Source organism: Salmo trutta, chromosome 18, assembly GCF_901001165.1.
Source record: "Salmo trutta chromosome 18, fSalTru1.1, whole genome shotgun sequence".
In the NCBI taxonomy this organism is placed as follows: domain Eukaryota; kingdom Metazoa; phylum Chordata; class Actinopteri; order Salmoniformes; family Salmonidae; genus Salmo; species Salmo trutta.
In genome coordinates this window covers 51889007-51907386 of record NC_042974.1, presented here as the reverse complement: position 1 = coordinate 51907386, position 18380 = coordinate 51889007, and the positions used below count along the sequence as shown (strand labels likewise).

The 18380-nt window shown below is 43.4% G+C and overlaps 1 protein-coding gene across 1 annotated transcript; it reads right to left on the bottom strand.

The window, feature by feature from the left end:
* Positions 1-15526: 15526 nt before the first annotated feature.
* On the bottom strand, positions 15527-17350 carry nog3 (noggin 3). The gene has a single exon (XM_029698991.1). It carries the CDS (start codon positions 16705-16707, stop codon positions 16036-16038), a length of 672 nt encoding a protein of 223 aa, XP_029554851.1. The 5' UTR covers positions 16708-17350; the 3' UTR covers positions 15527-16035.
* Positions 17351-18380: the final 1030 nt, after the last annotated feature.

Here is an 18380-nt window from a genome sequence, read left to right as displayed (position 1 = left end):
TCAATTTGATGTTATTTTAATAGACAAAAACGTTGCTTTTCTTTCAAAAAACAAGGACATTTCTAAGTGACCCCAAACCTTTGAACGGTAGTGTACATGTACAGGATGCCCCTAGACACTGGCCATTGCCCCTCCTACTGGTTAAAGGGACATTACGCATTCAAATTAAAGTTTGACAGACATTTTCATGCTTCTAAAGTAGTCTGATGTTAAGGTAAAACAGCGATAGCTGGATCTACACAACCTATGTCATGTGACATAGTTTCATTAGAGTACTTTAGAGGTCTGAAAACAGCTGACACTTTTATTTATGAGTGAAATGTCCCTTTTTAAAGTAAGAATCTGGTGGGAGGTTAAACTCACTGAGCTTATCCTGGATCTGTGCCTAATGACAACCTGTACCTGGAGGGATGAGGTACGACACAACATTAGGCCTGATTCCAAACCCATTCCTGGTCCCTTAGCCCATTGACTGCCCCCTTGAAGATTTTCAAGGATCGGATATTAGACATAAGTCAGGGAGGCTTGGGCCTGGTTCCATTTCTGCCCTCAACCCCTTTGCCTAGGCCTTTCACTTTTCTGCATATTTTTCTCATACATATCCAGTCTTACATACATATGTATTTAGATCTGCGAAGGGGAGTCAACAAGGGATAGAGGAAAGAGACTTTTGGTATTGGACCCTTGCCAATTGAGGACTTTTGTGAGGACATAGCTGTCTGTGAAGCTATGCCAGCATTTACAAAGAACTGTCAAGATATTGGCCAGTAAATGGTGACATATCCCATCTTACTTTTTTATTTTTCTCTGTCTGTTTGTCTTTGGACACCAAAGGAGTCATGAATGTGAATTGCGTATTTAAAAAAAATCGGTTTTATTTTTTATCCTGTCCGTCAGTATTTATCTTGCACTACAGTATGTTATTTCAATATTTTAAGCTAACTATATCCATCTGAAACATACCCACTCATCTCAAGCAGGCATTTAAAAATGGTAGTTATTTACCAGTGTTAGTCCTATCTGCCTACCTGTGGTGAAGACCATTTGAATACAATCACACTCAGTCATTGACTGTAAGAGCATCATAGGAGTGAAGTGTTTTAATTTAATTTATATTTGCACATTTGTTACTCTTGATATTAATATGTATCTGTAACTCTGGTGCTTATTATGGCTTCAGAAACTCGTAGCCTGTGTGCCTCCTGCCATTTCTAAGGTATTGGAATAAACCGTGAGTATTATAAAAGTGGGTGCTTAACCACGCCAAAATGCTCTTGTTGTTATGGTTAAATCAATCAAATGTGTTTTATAAAGTCCTTTTTACATCAGCAGTTGTCACATAGTACTTTTACAGATACCCGGCGAACCTCCCTAGAAGGAAGGAACCTAGGAAGAAACCTGAAGAAGAACCAGGCTCTGAAGGGTGACCTGTCTTCTGGCTGTACTGGATACGTTGTTGTCAGTGGAGACTGCTGAATGGAGGGAGGAACGGCTCATAGTAATGGCTGGGATGGAATTCAAAGAATGGTATCAAACACGTGGTTTCCATTCCACTGACTCTATTTCAGCTATTATATGAGCCGTCCTCCCCTCAGCAGCCACCACTTGTTGTTGTTGTTTTCGTGATTGGTAGGTGCTTTTCTGTCATACACATCTTCCAAGTTGGTGGTCCCCAAATGTCTTTGGAAGCACAGTTCACAAAGCTACCAGTAGATGTCACTGTTGTATAGCACTCACACCACACCCCTGCATCTCCCAGTGCACACTATATTGTACCCATGCAGTAGACATACACTACATGACCGGAAGTATGTGGACACCTGCTCGTCGAACATCTCATTCCAAAATCATGGGCATTAATATGGAGTTTCTACCCCCTTTGCTGCTATAACAGCTTCCACTCTTCTGGGAAGGCTTTCCACTAGATGTTAGAACATTGCTGCGGGGACTTACTTCCATTCAGCCACAAGAGCATTAGTGAGGTCGGGCACTGATGTTGGGTGATTAGGCCTGGCTCGCAGTCGGAGTTCCAATTCATCCCAAAGGTGTTCTTTGGGGTTGAGGTCAGGGCTCTGTGCAGCCCAGTCAAGTACTTCCACACTGATCTCGACAAACCATTTCTGTATTGACCTCACTTTGTGCATGGGGGCATTGTCATGCTGAAACAGGAAAGGGCCTTCCTCAACTGTTGCCACAAAGTTAGAAGCACAGAATCGTCTAGAATGTCATTGTATGATGTAGTGTTATGAGTTCCCTTCACTGGAACTAAGGGGCCTAGCCCGAACCATGAAAAACAGCCCCAGACCATTATTCCTCCTCCATCAAACTTTACAGTTGGTGCTTTGCATTCAGGCAGGTAGCGATCTCCTGACAGCGGCCAAACCCAGATTCGTCTGTTGACTGCCAGATGATGAAGTGTGATTCATCACCCAGAGAACGCGTTTCCACTGCTCCAGAGTCCAATGGCGGCGAACTTTATACCACTCCAGCTGATGCTTGGCTTTGCGCATGGTGATCTTAGGCTTGCGTACGGTTGCTCGGCCATGGAAATCCATTTCTTGAAGCTCTCGACAAACAGTTCTTGTGCTCACGTTGCTTCCAGAGGCAGTTTGGAACTCGGTAGTGAGTGTTGCAACCGAGGACAGACGGTTTTTACGCGCTTCAGCACGCTGCAGTCCCGTGCTGAGCCGTTGTTGCTCCGAGACGTTTCCATTTCCCAATAACATCACTTACAGTTGACCAGGGCAGATCTAGCAGGGCAGAAATTTGATGAACTGACTTGGTGGGAAGGAGGCATCCTATGACGGTGCCACGTTGAAAGTCACAGAGCTCAGGGGACTCCTGAGTGGCGCAGCGGTCTATGGCACTGCATCGCAGTGCTTGAGGCGTCACTACAGACCCGGGTTCGATCCCAGGCTATGTCATAACACGGCCGTGATCTTGAGTCGCATAGGGCGGCGCACAATTGGCCCAGAGTCGTCCGTGTTAGGGAGGGTTTGGCCGCGGGGGCATTACTTGGCTAATCGCGCTCTAGAGACTCCTTGTGGCGGGCCAGGCGCCTGAAGGCTGACTTCGGTTGTCAATTGAACGGTGTTTCTTCCATGTTAAGTGGGCAGGTGTTAAGAAGTGCGGTTAGGTGGGTCATGTTTCAGACGACGCATGACTTGACCTTGGCCTCTCCCGAGCCTGTTGGGGAGTTGCAGCGATAAGACAAGATCGTATTTGGATTGCAATTGGGGAGAAAGGGGGTAATATATATATATATATTAATTTATTATTATTATTATTTTTTATTTTTTTAATGATTCTAATTAAAGTAAGGCCATTCTACTGCCAATGTTTGTCTACGGAGATTGCATGGCTGTGTGCTCGATTTTATACCCCTGTCAGCAATGGATGTGTCTGAAAAAGCAGAATCAACTAATGTGAAGGGTGTCCACATACTTTTGTATATTTAGTGTATATTACCTGTGCGTGCACACACAGAATAATATCTCAACACACACACAAACACACACACTTATTCAATTCACTCACTCATATTCTCACACAGTGTCCTCTGCCACTTACACGCTGTTAAAGTGTGTGTTGAGGAGTGTGTGAGTGACAGAAGCTATCATTCCACAAAGCTGCAGATTCTGTGATTTATGGCCAGGGCCTGTCCAGCTCTGTGGAATTTTCCCAAAATAAGTTTGTGTAAACAGAGTGCGACAGAGAGCCCCTCAGAGCAGACTGGTATGCATAAACAGTTTGAACAGTGTGGGGCAGTGTAAATCCCCCCCACCCTCCCCTCCCCCTCTCTCCAGTCTACACACAAACACACACACTCTTGAGTGCTCACAACGCTGCACACACACCTAGACGGACATAGAGACACAGACAAAGTAACATACCTTAGCAGGCACGCAGTCACAGACACGCCAACCCACACATATAGATGCAAAAAACAGACGCAGTGACAGACACTAGCTAACACACACACACACAGAAAGACTTATCAATGTAATATAGCGTAGAGAAATGTAAACCCCCTGTCTTTTCCCCCTTTAGTCCCTACCGGCAGGTCGCACTGTCTGGGGTGGAGGAGTTTCCCCCGGCAGATACACACACAGACTACCATCCGTCTGGGATGGAGGAGTTTCCCCCGGCAGACACACACAGACTACCATCCGTCTGGGATGGAGGAGTTTCCCCCGGCAGACACACACAGACTACCATCCGTCTGGGATGGAGGAGTTTCCCCCGGCAGACACACACAGACTACCATCCGTCTGGGATGGAGGAGTTTCCCCCGGCAGACACACACACAGACTACCATCCGTCTGGGATGGAGGAGTTTCCCCCGGCAGACACACACAGACTACCATCCGTCTGGGATGGAGGAGTTTCCCCCGGCAGATACACACACAGACTACCATCCGTCTGGGACGGAGGAGTTTCCCCCGGCAGACACACACACAGACTACCATCCGTCTGGGATGGAGGAGTTTCCCCCGGCAGACACACACACAGACTACCATCCGTCTGGGACGGAGGAGTTTCCCCCGGCAGATACACACACAGACTACCATCCGTCTTCCGCTGCACTCTGAAACAACATCACACTCTCACTCCTTCCATCTCTCGCTGCCTTTCTCTTTCCCAACTCTTTCTAGTATTTTACGCTCTCTTCCATCCCTCTCTCCATCACACACACACACACGCACACAGAGAAAGAAAGCACATAATTGTGGATCGGTCATTGTATCACTGTTCAGGAATGCTGGCCATAACTGAGGCATGTCTGATTTGGAGATGGGCTTTTTCTAACACACTGTTGATATGGAGACACTGAGTCAGCTCTGCCATTGACACACACACACACACACACACACACACACACACACACACACACACACACACACACACACACACACACACACACACACACACACACACTGGCTCCACCACTCCTGTGACACACCTATGACAGGTTATGACACCCCTATGACAGGTATGGAGAAACAGGAATGACAGGGAGTGGGAGGGTTAGGAAAAGTCGGATGTCACAGAGAGACGTTCCAAAGTTTTCACTTCAATGTGAGGAGACAGCCTGCATCTCCACCCACCCATGGCCAAGCCAGGCTGCCGCCAAGCATCACACACACACTACCTGAACGCAGGCTGGCAAGCGCAGACAAAACCAACCTTGTGGCAGCTTCACACACAGCAACTCCAGCAACCTGCCTCCAAGCCCTGTTGTCTGTGCGGTACTCTCGAAATACCTGACATTGTTTCGCACCCCCTGTTTGCCCACACCCTCCACATAATCCACAGCATGGATGATAGATACTGTACCTCTCATTGATAGAATGTCATTAAACTCCAGAGCAGAAAATCACAGAGAGATCTCAGCCCCTATTAGTATTCCCTGTATAGTGCACTACTTTTGACCGGGGCCCATTCCCTATTTAGGAAATAGGTTGCCATTTGGGATGGAACCAAGTTCTTAGAGCAGGTTGACACCTTTTTATTCCGCTTTTTAAATGTGATTTAGTTGACTCCCCTCAGTTTCTCCCTTAGAGCAGATTAGCCTTTAAGAAGTACCAGCTAAATGAAGTACGCACTAGCTGGGTGGAAGTGTGCAGGGCTAGTTTTGCTGAAGCTAAAGACATTTGAGATCGAAATCCACCGTAAGCATCTAAAACATTGTTGGATGTGTTCATCACGTTTTATAAGAAAGATTGTCTCATTCCTGAACAGTGATACAATGACCGATTTCCCCCCCCCCCCCCCCCCCCACACACACACACAGAGATGCAGAGATGCAGACACACAAAAACACACACAACAATGCTCTTGTTTTTATGGTTAAATTTGTTGGTCAACGATCTACACAAAATACTCATGTCAAAGTGGAATAAAAACAGTAATATATATTTATTAGTTAAGTATTCAACCTCCTGAGTCAATACATGTTAGAATCACCTTTGACAGTGATTACAGCTGTGAGTCTTTCTGGGTAAGTCTCTTAGAGTTTTGCACACCTTGATTGTACAACATTTGCACAATATTATTCTTCAAGCTTTGTCAAGTTGGTTGTTGGTCATTGTTACACTGCCATTTTCAAGTATTGCCATAGATTTTCAAACCAATTTAAGTCAAAACTGTAGCTAGGCCACTCAGGAACATTCAATGTCATCTTGGTAAGAAACTTCCAGTGGAAATTTGCCTTTGAGTTTTAGGTTATCGTCCTGCTGAAAGGTGAATTTGTCTCCCAGTGTCTGTTGAAAGCAGACTGAACCAGGTTTAGGTTATCGTCCTGCTGAAAGGTGAATTTGTCTCCCAGTGTCTGTTGAAAGCAGACTGAACCAGGGTTTCAGCTCTGCTCCGTTTCTTTTTATCCTAAAAAACATCCCTAGCAAAGGGGTTGAATACTTATTGACTGAAAACATTTCAGCTTTTCATTTGTAAACATTTTGAAAATACATAATTACACATTACGGGGTATTGTGTGTAGGCCAGTGACGACAAAAATATCTCAATTTAATCCATTTTAAATTCATGTTGTAACACAACAAAATGTGGAAAAAGTCAAGGGGTGTGAATAATTTGTGAAGGTAGTTTAGCTGGAGTTACACTGAACAAAAATATAAACGTAAAGTGTTGGCCGCATGTTTCATGAGCTGAAATAAAAGATCCCAGAAGTTTTCCATACGCACAAAAAGCTTATTTCTCTCAAATGTTGTGCACAAATGAGTATACTTCCTTGTTAGTGAGCATTTCTCCTTTGCCAAGATCATCCATCTGACTGGTCTGGCATATCAAGAAGCTGATTAAACAGCATGATCATTACACAGCTGCACCTTGTGCTGGGGACAATAAAAGGCCACTCTAAAATGTGCAGTTTTGTCAAAAAACACAATGCCACAGACGTCTCAAGTTTTGAGGAAGCGTGCAATTGGCATACTGACTGCAGGAATGTCCACCAAAGCTGCTGCCAGAGAATTGAATGTTCAATTCTCTACCATAAGCAGCCTCCAACGTCATTTTAGATAATTTGGCAATACGTCCAACCGGCCTCACAACCACATACCACGTGTATGGCGTCGTGTATGGCGTTGTGTGGGCGAGCGGTTTGCTAAAGTCAACTTTGTCAACAGAGTGCCCCATGGTGGCGGTGGGGTTATGGTATGGGCAGGTATAAGCTACGGACAACAAACACATTTGCATTTTATTGATGGCAATTTGAACGCACAGAAATACCGTGACCAGTACCTGAGGCCCATTTTTTTTATGTATCTGTGACCAACAGATGCATATCTGTATTCCCAATCATGTGAAATCCATAGATTAGGATCTAATGAATTTAATTCAATGGACTGATTTCCTCATATGAACTGTAACTCAGTAAAATCTCAGTGGGCATCCAAGGGCCTTGTTATTGTTGTCTAAGGGCTCTCACTCTCTGTGTGTGTGTGTGTTTATATGTGTAAGGTCGTAGGTTTATTCCAGCACTGCCACCAGTGCATGTGTGTGCAGTTGGGTATACAGGACATCCCATCATTGTGGTATTGTTGTCTGAGGCTCACAGGGATGGGAAGGTTAACTCCATGATCCTGAGGTGAAGGTATCTAGCGTGTCATCTTTTCTGCCCACACAAAGCCCCTCGCTAAAGCCACAGCCTCCCAGGAAACCCTACGTCTCTATTTCTCTCTCTGACCCTCTGTTTTTCTTTCTCTGTGTAACTGTCGCTCTGCGCCCTTTAATCCCCTCTCAGTCCAACACCGTATGAGAGCGTGTGAGCGAGAGAAATAGAGCGAAAAAGAGCGATCATTTGTACCAATTGGGCTTAAGTTCTTTTATATATTTTTAAATTCTATTAACAGTAATTTCAAGTGATTGTAGGTGATTGAAAACAGCATGCAGTCAGAGCAGTGTGCAGGCTGAAAGCAGTTTCATCATAATATCTGCCACTAGGGGGAGTATAATGCTGGAATATGACAACCTAAAATAAACATTACTTTGTAATTCAAGTCGTAGAGTAAAGTCATCAGAAATTTCAGTAAGCTGTCACTGAATAAATATCAGTGTATATATATATATATATATACACATATATATGTGTATATATGCTGTTTAAATATATATATATATATATAAAAAGTGATCAAAACAGCATCAGAAACTTGACTCAACTGCAAAATAGCCTTTGCAATTTATACAGTTGAATTGCTTAATTCATTGCATGATAATTTTGTGGCCTACAGCTACCATTTAATTAAATTACTGATGAGAAGTGATTGCCTTAATTGCTAAATGTATCTTGTGAACCTACGCATGATGTGCACACACACTTGTGGAAGTGCTGGTGACTGCTTAGGTGTCTGTCAAACCAATACTGCTCCAGAGCAGGCCTACAGCCCTCAAGGCTCCATCCACACACACACACACACACACACACACACACACACACACACACACACACACACACACACACACACACACACACACACAGATTTTGGCTGCCCTTTAAGTTTTGCTCTATCATATTTTGTTGACAGTACACAATCAATTCATATTTAATGGCGGAATGTAATTGTCTCTTGTAGAATTTACTTAACTCGGTGGAATTTGATGTGCACCAGATTCATTCATGTAGAAATTAACTGACAAAATTTCATTTGGTCAAAGAGTTTGTCTTTTTGGGGGGCAGAGTGTATTAGAATAATACCCAGCATGCTCTGCAACATTTTGGTAATTTAGCAGACACTTTTATTGAGAGCGACTTTATTTAGTGCATTCAACTAAGGTAGATAAACAACTACATGTAAAAGGTTTATGTAACCGTTACTGAGAATGTCATTATGGTTAAACTGGTCTGTTGATTAGTTTACTGTTCCTTAAACGTTAGGTAACATTAACATAACCACATGCAACATATGGATTTGCATTAGTGATTCAAAAGTCCCAAAGCAAAGTTACACCTCACTTTCCCATTTTTGGAGTGATTACATAAAACTGATCAGAATTCCAAAGAATGCCGAAGTCATGTCTCCAGGGTGTGATGTAATATGGAGGACCTGGCAAGCCAGTCTACTCCCTATAATGTAAACTCCAACAGAAATAACTTTAAATGTATAACTTCAAATTAAACCAAATCGTTTGATTACTGGTTTGATTAGTCATGATTACTGGTTTCAATGACATTGTCACCAAACTTACAAGCAAAAACTTTGAATGTATTGTTACAAATCAACTTGCAAGGTTGCTAGCATACTAGCCTTTTAACTTTAACCTTTCTAGCCTGATATTTTTAGCCCTACCAGCCTGAATGAGTCAGCCAGTTGCTATCAACACCCAGCTTACAGCTACATTAAAGTAAACCAAAGTTTTGGAAATACATAATGCCATCTAACCACATTTCAAAGAATGTTAACTGCATATAGCTATCTTACCAAGCTAGCCAGCCTGCTAACATTAGCTATTTAGCCATCTAACATTAACGATTTGCCTTGCCAGCCTGATCAGCAAGCTAGAGCCCAACGTCCGGAGACCAGTTAGAACACAAATGACCCAACAAAACTAAAACATTAGTGCAAAAGTGCAGAGACTTACAAATTGATGGCTGGGGACGTTCCGATGGGAAGAGTCAGGGAAAATCCAATAGCTATTGGGAGAAAAATCTAAAATAGATAGATTCCAGATGTCAGTCAGCTAGCGCGCTAGCACTAAGCAATAGCCTACTTCAGAGAGAACATGCCAAAAAGTTGACAAAACAGAAAGGAGAACTGACAAGGTACTAACGTTACACAATTAGAGTAAGCAGGTATGATTTTCTCTTTGGTTAATAAATATGTAATAACCCCAAAACATAATTATGTTTGTACTTATAGGCATCCAGATGGTGACTACAAATAATTAACTTAGTCTTTGACCACACTGTGTTACATTGGTGAATAAAAACTCATGCTTCATACCCTTTAAGCCCTGCTGGCTAAGGAGCTGGCAGAGAAGCTCATAAGGGAGCCAGAAGCAGATAGGAGCTGAAAATAAGAATTTGTTCTTAACTGACTTGCCTAGTTAAATAAAGGTAAAATAAAATCAAATAAAAAGGCTCCCCATTGTTAATTGGAAATAAAACTTTTGAATGTAAATAAGTGTTTTTTTCCATTTAGTAGTTCTAAAAATGTTTGTGTAAAAATAACCTGTTTCCATTAGGTGTAAGTACTGTCTAAAATTGAATTAACTAGATCCACATGTATTTTTTTTGACTTTTTTTTTTGAGTGCACACACAAACACACCAGTCTAAAGTCCCGAAAGAATCAGGGCATGATGGATCTCTGCATCTGACAGCCAATCGATTTGGAGCAGACAGTTCTCACGGCCCGCTGCCAGAGACGTGTGTGCGTGTGTGTCAGCACTAATCGGAGCAGACAGCCCACTCAGAGAAAGCAGTTCAAGACCTCCACACAGTCCTCTTCTCTGCATCTCTTCCACCACTTATCTAAGGTTTACTTCAGGTAGAGCCAGACATTTATCTTTCTCTCTTCCAGAGAGAGACGGAGAGAAAAAAGGGGAAAAAAAGACCAAAGGAAAATAAGTTGATGACAGACAAATAAATGTCCCCTTGTGTGAAGCTGAAGTGTGTATGTCCTAGAGAACACACATTAATTGTGACTGTGGTATTCCAAGATAACACAATGGAATATTTGAGGGGGCAGATCATGATGGGCAGGTCTGTGTCGACATGTTTGTGTGTGTCAGTGTGTATTTGTGTTTGCATGCGTGTGTGTGTGCGCACACTTGCTTGTTGTGTGTGTATATTTTGGTATCAGGGATAGCAGTAGGGCTAACAAGCCAGTCATAGTGAGAAAATGACAACAGGCTGTAGCAGCTTATCGTGACCTCAAAGGTCAGAGAAATATGGCCAATGGGGTTTTGGTAGGGCCATGCAGGAGTCAAACCCACAACTCTGGTGTTGAAAGCACCATACCTCAACCGACTGAGCCATCCACTTCATAGAGGACTCATAAAGGCTTCATGGGGCGTTCATAGAAACTTCTCCATAGCTGTGTCAGTCAGTCTGTCTGGATTTGTTAGAAGGCAGTCTGCCCAGAGAGACTCAAATCGTCTTATTAATATTCTGAAGAGATAATTGCTTAGCGTTTCTCAGCTTCGTGCAAAGAGAAGGAATGCCAGCTTTTCTCCCATCAAAATGATGAATATAACTGGATGTTAGAAAATAGGAGTGTAGTAGGCAAATATTTAGGACCGAAATGTCCTTCCGATGAGAGTAGATGAGGTGACATCTGATGTAGTGCTAGGAGGATGTATGGTGGATTGTTGCATGCGTGTGCCTGTGTGTGTTTGTGTGTGTGTACGTGCCTGCGTGTCTATGTGTCTATGTGCATGCTTTTGTGTGTGTTTGCAGCCAGCCCAATGACATGCACACACGACCAGTCAGTCCCAGAGGCACACTGTTGTCTCTCCTCTGGCCAGGTCTTAACAGCCAGTAGTAGGTAGAGCAGTCAGTCTACAGCATTACTCTCTCTCTCTCTCTGTGTGTGTGTGTGTGTGTGTGTGTGTGTGTGTGTGTGTGTGTGTGTGTGTGTGTGTGTGTGTGTGTGTGTGTGTGTGTGTGTGTGTGTGTGTGTGTGTGCCTGTGTGTGTGTGTGTGTGTGTGTGCGCGCGTGTGTGTGTGTGCGTGTGTGTGCCTGTGTGTGTGTGTGTGTGTGTGTGCGTGTGTGTGTGTGCGTGTGTGTGTGTGTGTGTGTGTGTACGCAGCATTAGTTTCCCTCTGTGTGAATTCCTCCATCGTCCCTAAATGTGACAGCTAGCTATAAAACTGTTCAAGTGAAGCATTACCGGCTATAACTGCATTTTCCTACTGAACTGAAACAGATGAAAGATGATGTGAACACACTGACTGATGTACAGAGAATATCTAGATACAGTTCTTCATCATCTGTGGCCTCGTTTTATAAAAGTTAAGGACCAATAATAATGATATCTAATGAGAAGTTAGGGTTTCATTTCATTCATTGACTAATGAGTGCGAGAAATGTTGCACATACTTTAAGAACTATCATATGCAGTATTGAGTTAGTGTTCTAAACAACAGCAGCATTCCCCTTGTTTTGCATGAATGGTTCGAACGCTGTTTCTGACAGGTGTTACTTCTGAAATGCTGAGCTCTTGAAACGCTTGACAACATTCTATGTTATTTTGCCACCTTCACTGGCTATAGAGCGCTCGCGCTTCAAGCATCAGAAGACTATTCTGTTTTGCAGTCTCTGGTCATTGAATGGAGTGCTGAGAATCGTCACACAGAAGCTGCCCTGATTGAGACACTCCCTATCAGACCTGGCAGTGTGCCAACCACCACACATCTCAAAACACACACACACACACACACACAGACACACATCAAAGCCTGGTCTGACCTCGGCCTGCATACCTGCCTACAGTCCACCGATAACAGTCTTATTTGAAACCCAAGAATACCCACCTCTCACCTCTCTTCCTCTACCCCTCCTTTCATCTCCACCGCACTGTCTTCCACTAATCCTCCGTTGCTTCCACCTCTCTCCACTTCCCTTCTCCATCCTTGATGATTGAGAGCAAAGCAAGATGGGCACATAAAATATGTGTTTTAAGTTGTCTCCAGTGACTTTGAGTGTGTGTGGATGTTGGAAATAAGACAAGAAGAGATCAGAGAGAGAGATTTCCGGTGCTTATTGTGGTAACTAATTGAAGTAAAAAAAAAACGATTTGATGATGGAATTTGTTCCACTTTGAAAGTGTTGGATGTTATTGATTACTGTAGCTCTAAGAACGACTAATTGCAACAGCATACAAAGGTAGAGAAATCCCCCTTGGCTCGTAAACCTCATTAAAAGGGTTGTGGACATGACTTGCAGAGAGTTACAAGCTTGTGGACGTCATCAATGAAATCCTTGCGATTCTAAGGGGAAGTTTGGGATAAAACAGGCTTTGAACTTTGAGGAGACAAAGGGGGAAAAATGATTTAGATGCTTGAAGTTGTATTTTTAGTATTAGATAGTGGTTTTAGTTTACTTAGCGTGTGGGTGCAGCATGGGTGATGAAGGTTGGGGGGGTAGAGGGGGAGAATGGCATTGAGTCCAGTCCAGAAAGAGATATGATCCAAATAGAGATCCAAAACAACATTGTGATCCTCACAACATGGCGCTAAAAGGATGTGGAATCGGAACTGTCAGACCATCACTCCCCATTCCATTCCCATTATGATTTGTGTCAGAAAAGTACTCAACACTTCAATCATTAACACTGGCAATAAAATCTCACATCCTCTGTCTGTTTCTCTCTCTTTCTACCTATCTCGCTGTCTGTCTGTCTGTCTGTCTGTCTGTCTGTCTGTCTGTCTGTCTGTCTGTCTGTCTGTCTGTCTGTCTGTCTGTCTGTCTGTCTGTCTGCCTCTCTGTCTTTCTCTCTCTCACTCGCTCTCGCCGTCCAACTGTCACGGCATGGCGGCGTGACCTGCATCCCAAATGGCACCTTATTCCCTATTTAGTGCACTTCTTTTAACCAGGGCCCATAGGGCAATCCAGGTTACATCCCTACATTATAATAAACATGCTGGTTGAAGTTCATGTTGGTTAATCCCGTAGCTGCCATCAATGTAACGCCAGCGCGTTGTAACGGTGTACAATATTGGTGCTGTAGTAATGAGCATTTATCACATAAATAATGAAACAAGTTGATTGGCTGTCCTTTCCTGTGTTATTCCAGTAAAGAGATTGGATGTCGTTCTTAGGACACTCATATTGATATAGTATAATATACTATTGATAAAGTATAACCACATACTATGTCCTCTGCTTTAGTTTCAGAATCCTTGTTTGATTACTTTGGGCCGAGATTCCAATACGTCCACACATTAGCATTGCTGCTGCTGCAGAAAACTGCTGAAATTAAGAAAAAAACAAAAATGTCTGGACGAAAGCTGGAAAACTTAAGTTGCACTTGTTAGAAATATTCAAAGGTGTGTCTGGGCTTTCGGCACCTCTTAAAGCAGGCGTACACTAAGCACACTGACATATAGAAAAATACACAAGTCCCTGGCAGGCCACTAGTGTCTCTACAAATTCATCTCGCTCACCTTTCCTGAAACCACTTTTACAGTAAAATATATAGTATATTGAATTAGTAAAAGAATCCAGCAATAGCTTTCATCAAGAGGTAGTGTAATGAAATGAAGCAGTGTCGACCAAATCAGACCAGGTCCTGCTCTTTCTTATGTTAAATGAGCTGTGCTCCCGACTTGGGATTCGGATGGCTTCCATTTCCTTTACTTCACACACAGTATACCTGGATTTCAACAGTGAATTCCAAAAATTCTGATTGAATGAAAGATTGGTGTGCTGTGCCCAACTTAATGGTCTTTATGCAAAAAGTCTGTAGGGTTGTAAGGGCAGATTATGGAAGAGAAAATCCCACATTCACTGAGAGTATAGTCTCTTGATATTTCATTCAATTTGTAGCAGAAGCAGAGGTCACAATTCATGGTTTGAAAAAGATTGAGTGGGATTTCCCCATTGGGCATTCTCATTACACAAGCAGTTTTCTGATAGAATTCCCACTTACTGAAAGTAGTCTAGATAGTTAATTCATTCTGTAGCAGTAGCAGAGGTCGCAGGTTTGAAAAAAAACTGCTTTCAGTGAGAGTTCATTTCTCTTCTATCTCAAAACTGTCACCGGGTGAGATGAGAAACTGTCACCGGGTGCGATGAGAATGGTCATTGGGACTGAGCTGTATGTCCTTTGTTTAAATGGAACACCATCCTACCGATGTCTAGGCTATTATAGAGTAGCATGCCTCTGTCTACCAAGGGGTCCGGACCTTTCTGGAAGGTAACCTAGTGGTTAAAAACGTTGGGTCATTAACCGAAAGGTCGCTGGTTCGAATCCCTGAGCCAACTAGGTTAAACAAAACATTCTGTTGATGTGCCCTTGAGCAAGACACTTAACCCTAAATGTTCCTGTCAGTTGCTCTGGATAGGAGTGTCTGCTAAATGACTCAAATAAAAAAAATGAGGTAGTGACCTTGCCATATAACTGCAGGATTGTTGGTTCAAGGCCTTTGGAGTTGACGTTAAAACCAATGTCTTGCCATCTACGGTTGGAGGAGAGCAACCAGGAAAAGGGCTGAGGAGAACAGGGCAAGTGAATCATCAGTGAACACAGAGAGCATCTACTGAGCGGAATAAGGGAAGAGGACCAAGAGGTGCCAACATCATGTAGCTACAGGGCAGATGTTGAGTGCATAAAAGGTGCCATGTGAGACATGTATATGTGTGTGGTCAGCAGCTGAATAATCAAACACAGTACACTTTCCCTAAACTTTTCCTCCACAGGTCTGCATGAGCTGTAAGGCCCATTTCTTCCTGTTTTGAAACAGTAGGGGAAAAAAATCTGGCAAAACTGACTGCAAATTGAGGACAAAGGAGATGTAAATCAAAGATGGAACACATTTTTCTAACAAAACAAAACTCCTTCCAAAGACTCATTTGAGTGGTTTTATTTTAACTGGCAATGACTACATGAACAGAGAATAAATAGCCTGGTAGTTACTGTTATTTTACATGGTTTACCCACAATTGTCCCTTTATTTAGTATCACAAGCTGAATTTACATTTTGGCTAATTTTGACACAGAGGTCCATAAACCACTTATTTTCTTCCCAAAGAATGGAAAATATCTGTAGTACTTCAATAACAGTATTTTAATGCTTCACAATGCGAAGTGCTCTTCTTCAGTATAAATATAAAGATACATCACATCCAAGATATGTTCAACAAATACAGTAGACGGTGGTTATATAATAATAATAATAATAATAATAATACTGACCTTTTTACAAAGTTTGTCATCATAAAATAAAATGGGACCACATATACATAAAATATACATTCTTGCACTTGACAGTGCATATAAAAATAATCATGTAACTATGATTTTTTATTAATCTTTTTAGAAATAATAACAATACAAAAAGATCATTTCAGTTTATTTCAGTTCGTGCATGAGCATTTGCACTCAGATATAATGGGGTACTGAACTGGTATCCAAGCGCATTTCAGACCTCCTTTTCTCTGCAGGCACCTCCATCGTAAGATCGTAAAATGGGCCGATTTGGCAGGTTTGCAAACCATCCCTTCAGGGACCGAACAAGAACGCTTATTGTAGCAGCTCCCCACCTTCACGTAGCGCGGCCAGAATCTGTTCCCGAGGTCGTTCCATGTATAAACAACTGGACAGAACGCGTAAGACCACAGCCACAGTTGCAGCCTTCTTCTAAGTTTTTTACTGGGCTTGTGCTTCTTGCCGTGCTGGATCTCAAACTCCATGGCTTTGATCTCCTTGGGCATCGCGCCGGACGGCTTCTGACGTATCTCCGAGTCGCTCAAGTCCTCGTTGCCCGAGTACTTGTCCTCTGGCGGGGTAATGGACATGAAGTGTGGGTCGAAGTGACTACCCAGGGTGGATCTGAGTTCGGTCTCGTTCAGGTCCCGTTCTTTTGGATCCAGGACAGGGTCTGGGTCCTCTTTGAGCTCCACTATGGGGAGAGTGTCGCTGGGGATGGGACGGAGGAGGTAGTAGTGTTGGCACATGCCCTCCTCAATCCTTAAACCGAGGGACAGAACCAGCATGGACATGGCCAGAAAATAGTACGAGTTATCCATATCTCTAGTAACAATAGTTCCAAGTTATATATAGAATATACAAAGTCTAATCCTTAGAGGTTTGAAATTATCATCCGTTTTCCCCGGAGGGAGAGAGATTGCGTGTGGATGAGTCACGATGCGCCCCGTAGTCCAGCGCACGTCGTCACGCACGCGCTCGACCCGGTGATCTTGTCAAACTCCACGAAAAACTTGCCCTCAGAAAGTTTCGGCTGGCTGGAGCCTATTCACCATAGCAACCGGCAAATGCAGTCAGAGAGGAAAGTTGACGCGCTGAGCCAGTGGAGTTTCGCTGCGTAACTTGAGTCCATGACACGCGTCTAAATGGTTAGAATGAAGTCCTTCACTTTTTTAACAAGACGGCAAAACGCACTTTCAAAGTACTTTCAACGAAAAGGTTGAACCATACCCATTAGTGTCAGAAGCATGAGCCGACTTGGCTGCATTTCCCCTGGGCTTTCCCGTGCATAAAATGCGTCAGGTCCTGGTTTCTCTGCTTTCTCACTAGTCTCAGCGTTGGATCCTGTTGGTTTCTGGGTGTCCGCATGTTGTCTGGGGCTAGGCGATGCACTGGCCGGTGCCGGACGCCAAACTGAGCCGCATCTGGCTCGGACGATATATCCACGCGCGCCGTGATGTAATCCTTCAGACTACACCTCCCTCTCTCACTCCCTCTCTGTCAATTCAATTTAAGGGCTTTATGTCTCTCCCTCTATCGCTCTCTCTCCTATCCCTCTCTCTCCCTCTCTGTGGGTCTCTGTGCTAACCTAGAGGCTGGGGGCCAAAAAGACCCTACACCTCCCACTCTCCATCTCGCTTTCCCTCCCCCTCTTTCCCGAGGGAGGCGAGGCGTTTGGGGGGAGTCCGGCTCCCCACCACTAGTAAAACGCAGACATGAGTAGCCCATATCTCTCTAACTTTATTTACACAAACTTTATTAATGTATGTTCATAATAAAAATAAATATGACACGCACCCAAACCTGGCGCATTAAATTCTAGTGCAATAACACATCATTTAAAAAAGTGTCTGATTCGTCTCATAGATTAGAATAGGCCTACCGGCGGTGTCATAAATCAAGCGACAGTTCAAGTTCAACAGCGGAGGTGCCGAGAGCCTTCTCTTCTAGACAGACAAACTGCGATTTTTTTTTTTTACGAGGGCGCCTGTCCTGAAGACGGCTGGTGCCAGAGCGATGTTTATTTTATAACTCTCTCCAGTTAGATGCTCTCAACGTGTGTTTAGACTTATCCAGGACGGGGGAGAGTGAGCAAAGTAGGCTACTCCATTTCATTACCAATATTATTTATCCTTTTTATTGGACAAGGAAGCCTCTATAGATTTGTTCTTCTTCTGTTCAGGACACAAAGTGGACAAAGTGTTTAATTGACAGAAACACGACTCAATTCATTAGGGTCAGGCGGGACTTTTAAGGAGGGAAAAGGTGACAAAGTATACCAGGCTGACATTGTAAAATCCTTTTATAGGCTCAGTTAATTCCGGGGTCTAATAAATGAACGGTAGAAGCAGAGAAAAGTACTTAAACGGTCACAATTCAATTAGTCAGACGGACTTCCACGGAGCCATGCGCCAGGCCTGGCTCGCGCTGCCTTCTCTCGCCAAAGGCAAACCATTGGAATGTTTGCGCATGTAGTAAAGGTTGAATTATGGCC

Bases quoted from the DNA above. Each gene is read 5' to 3' on its own strand.
- nog3 (XM_029698991.1), bottom strand. From the start codon at position 16,707: ATGGATAACTCGTACTATTTTCTGGCCATGTCCATGCTGGTTCTGTCC.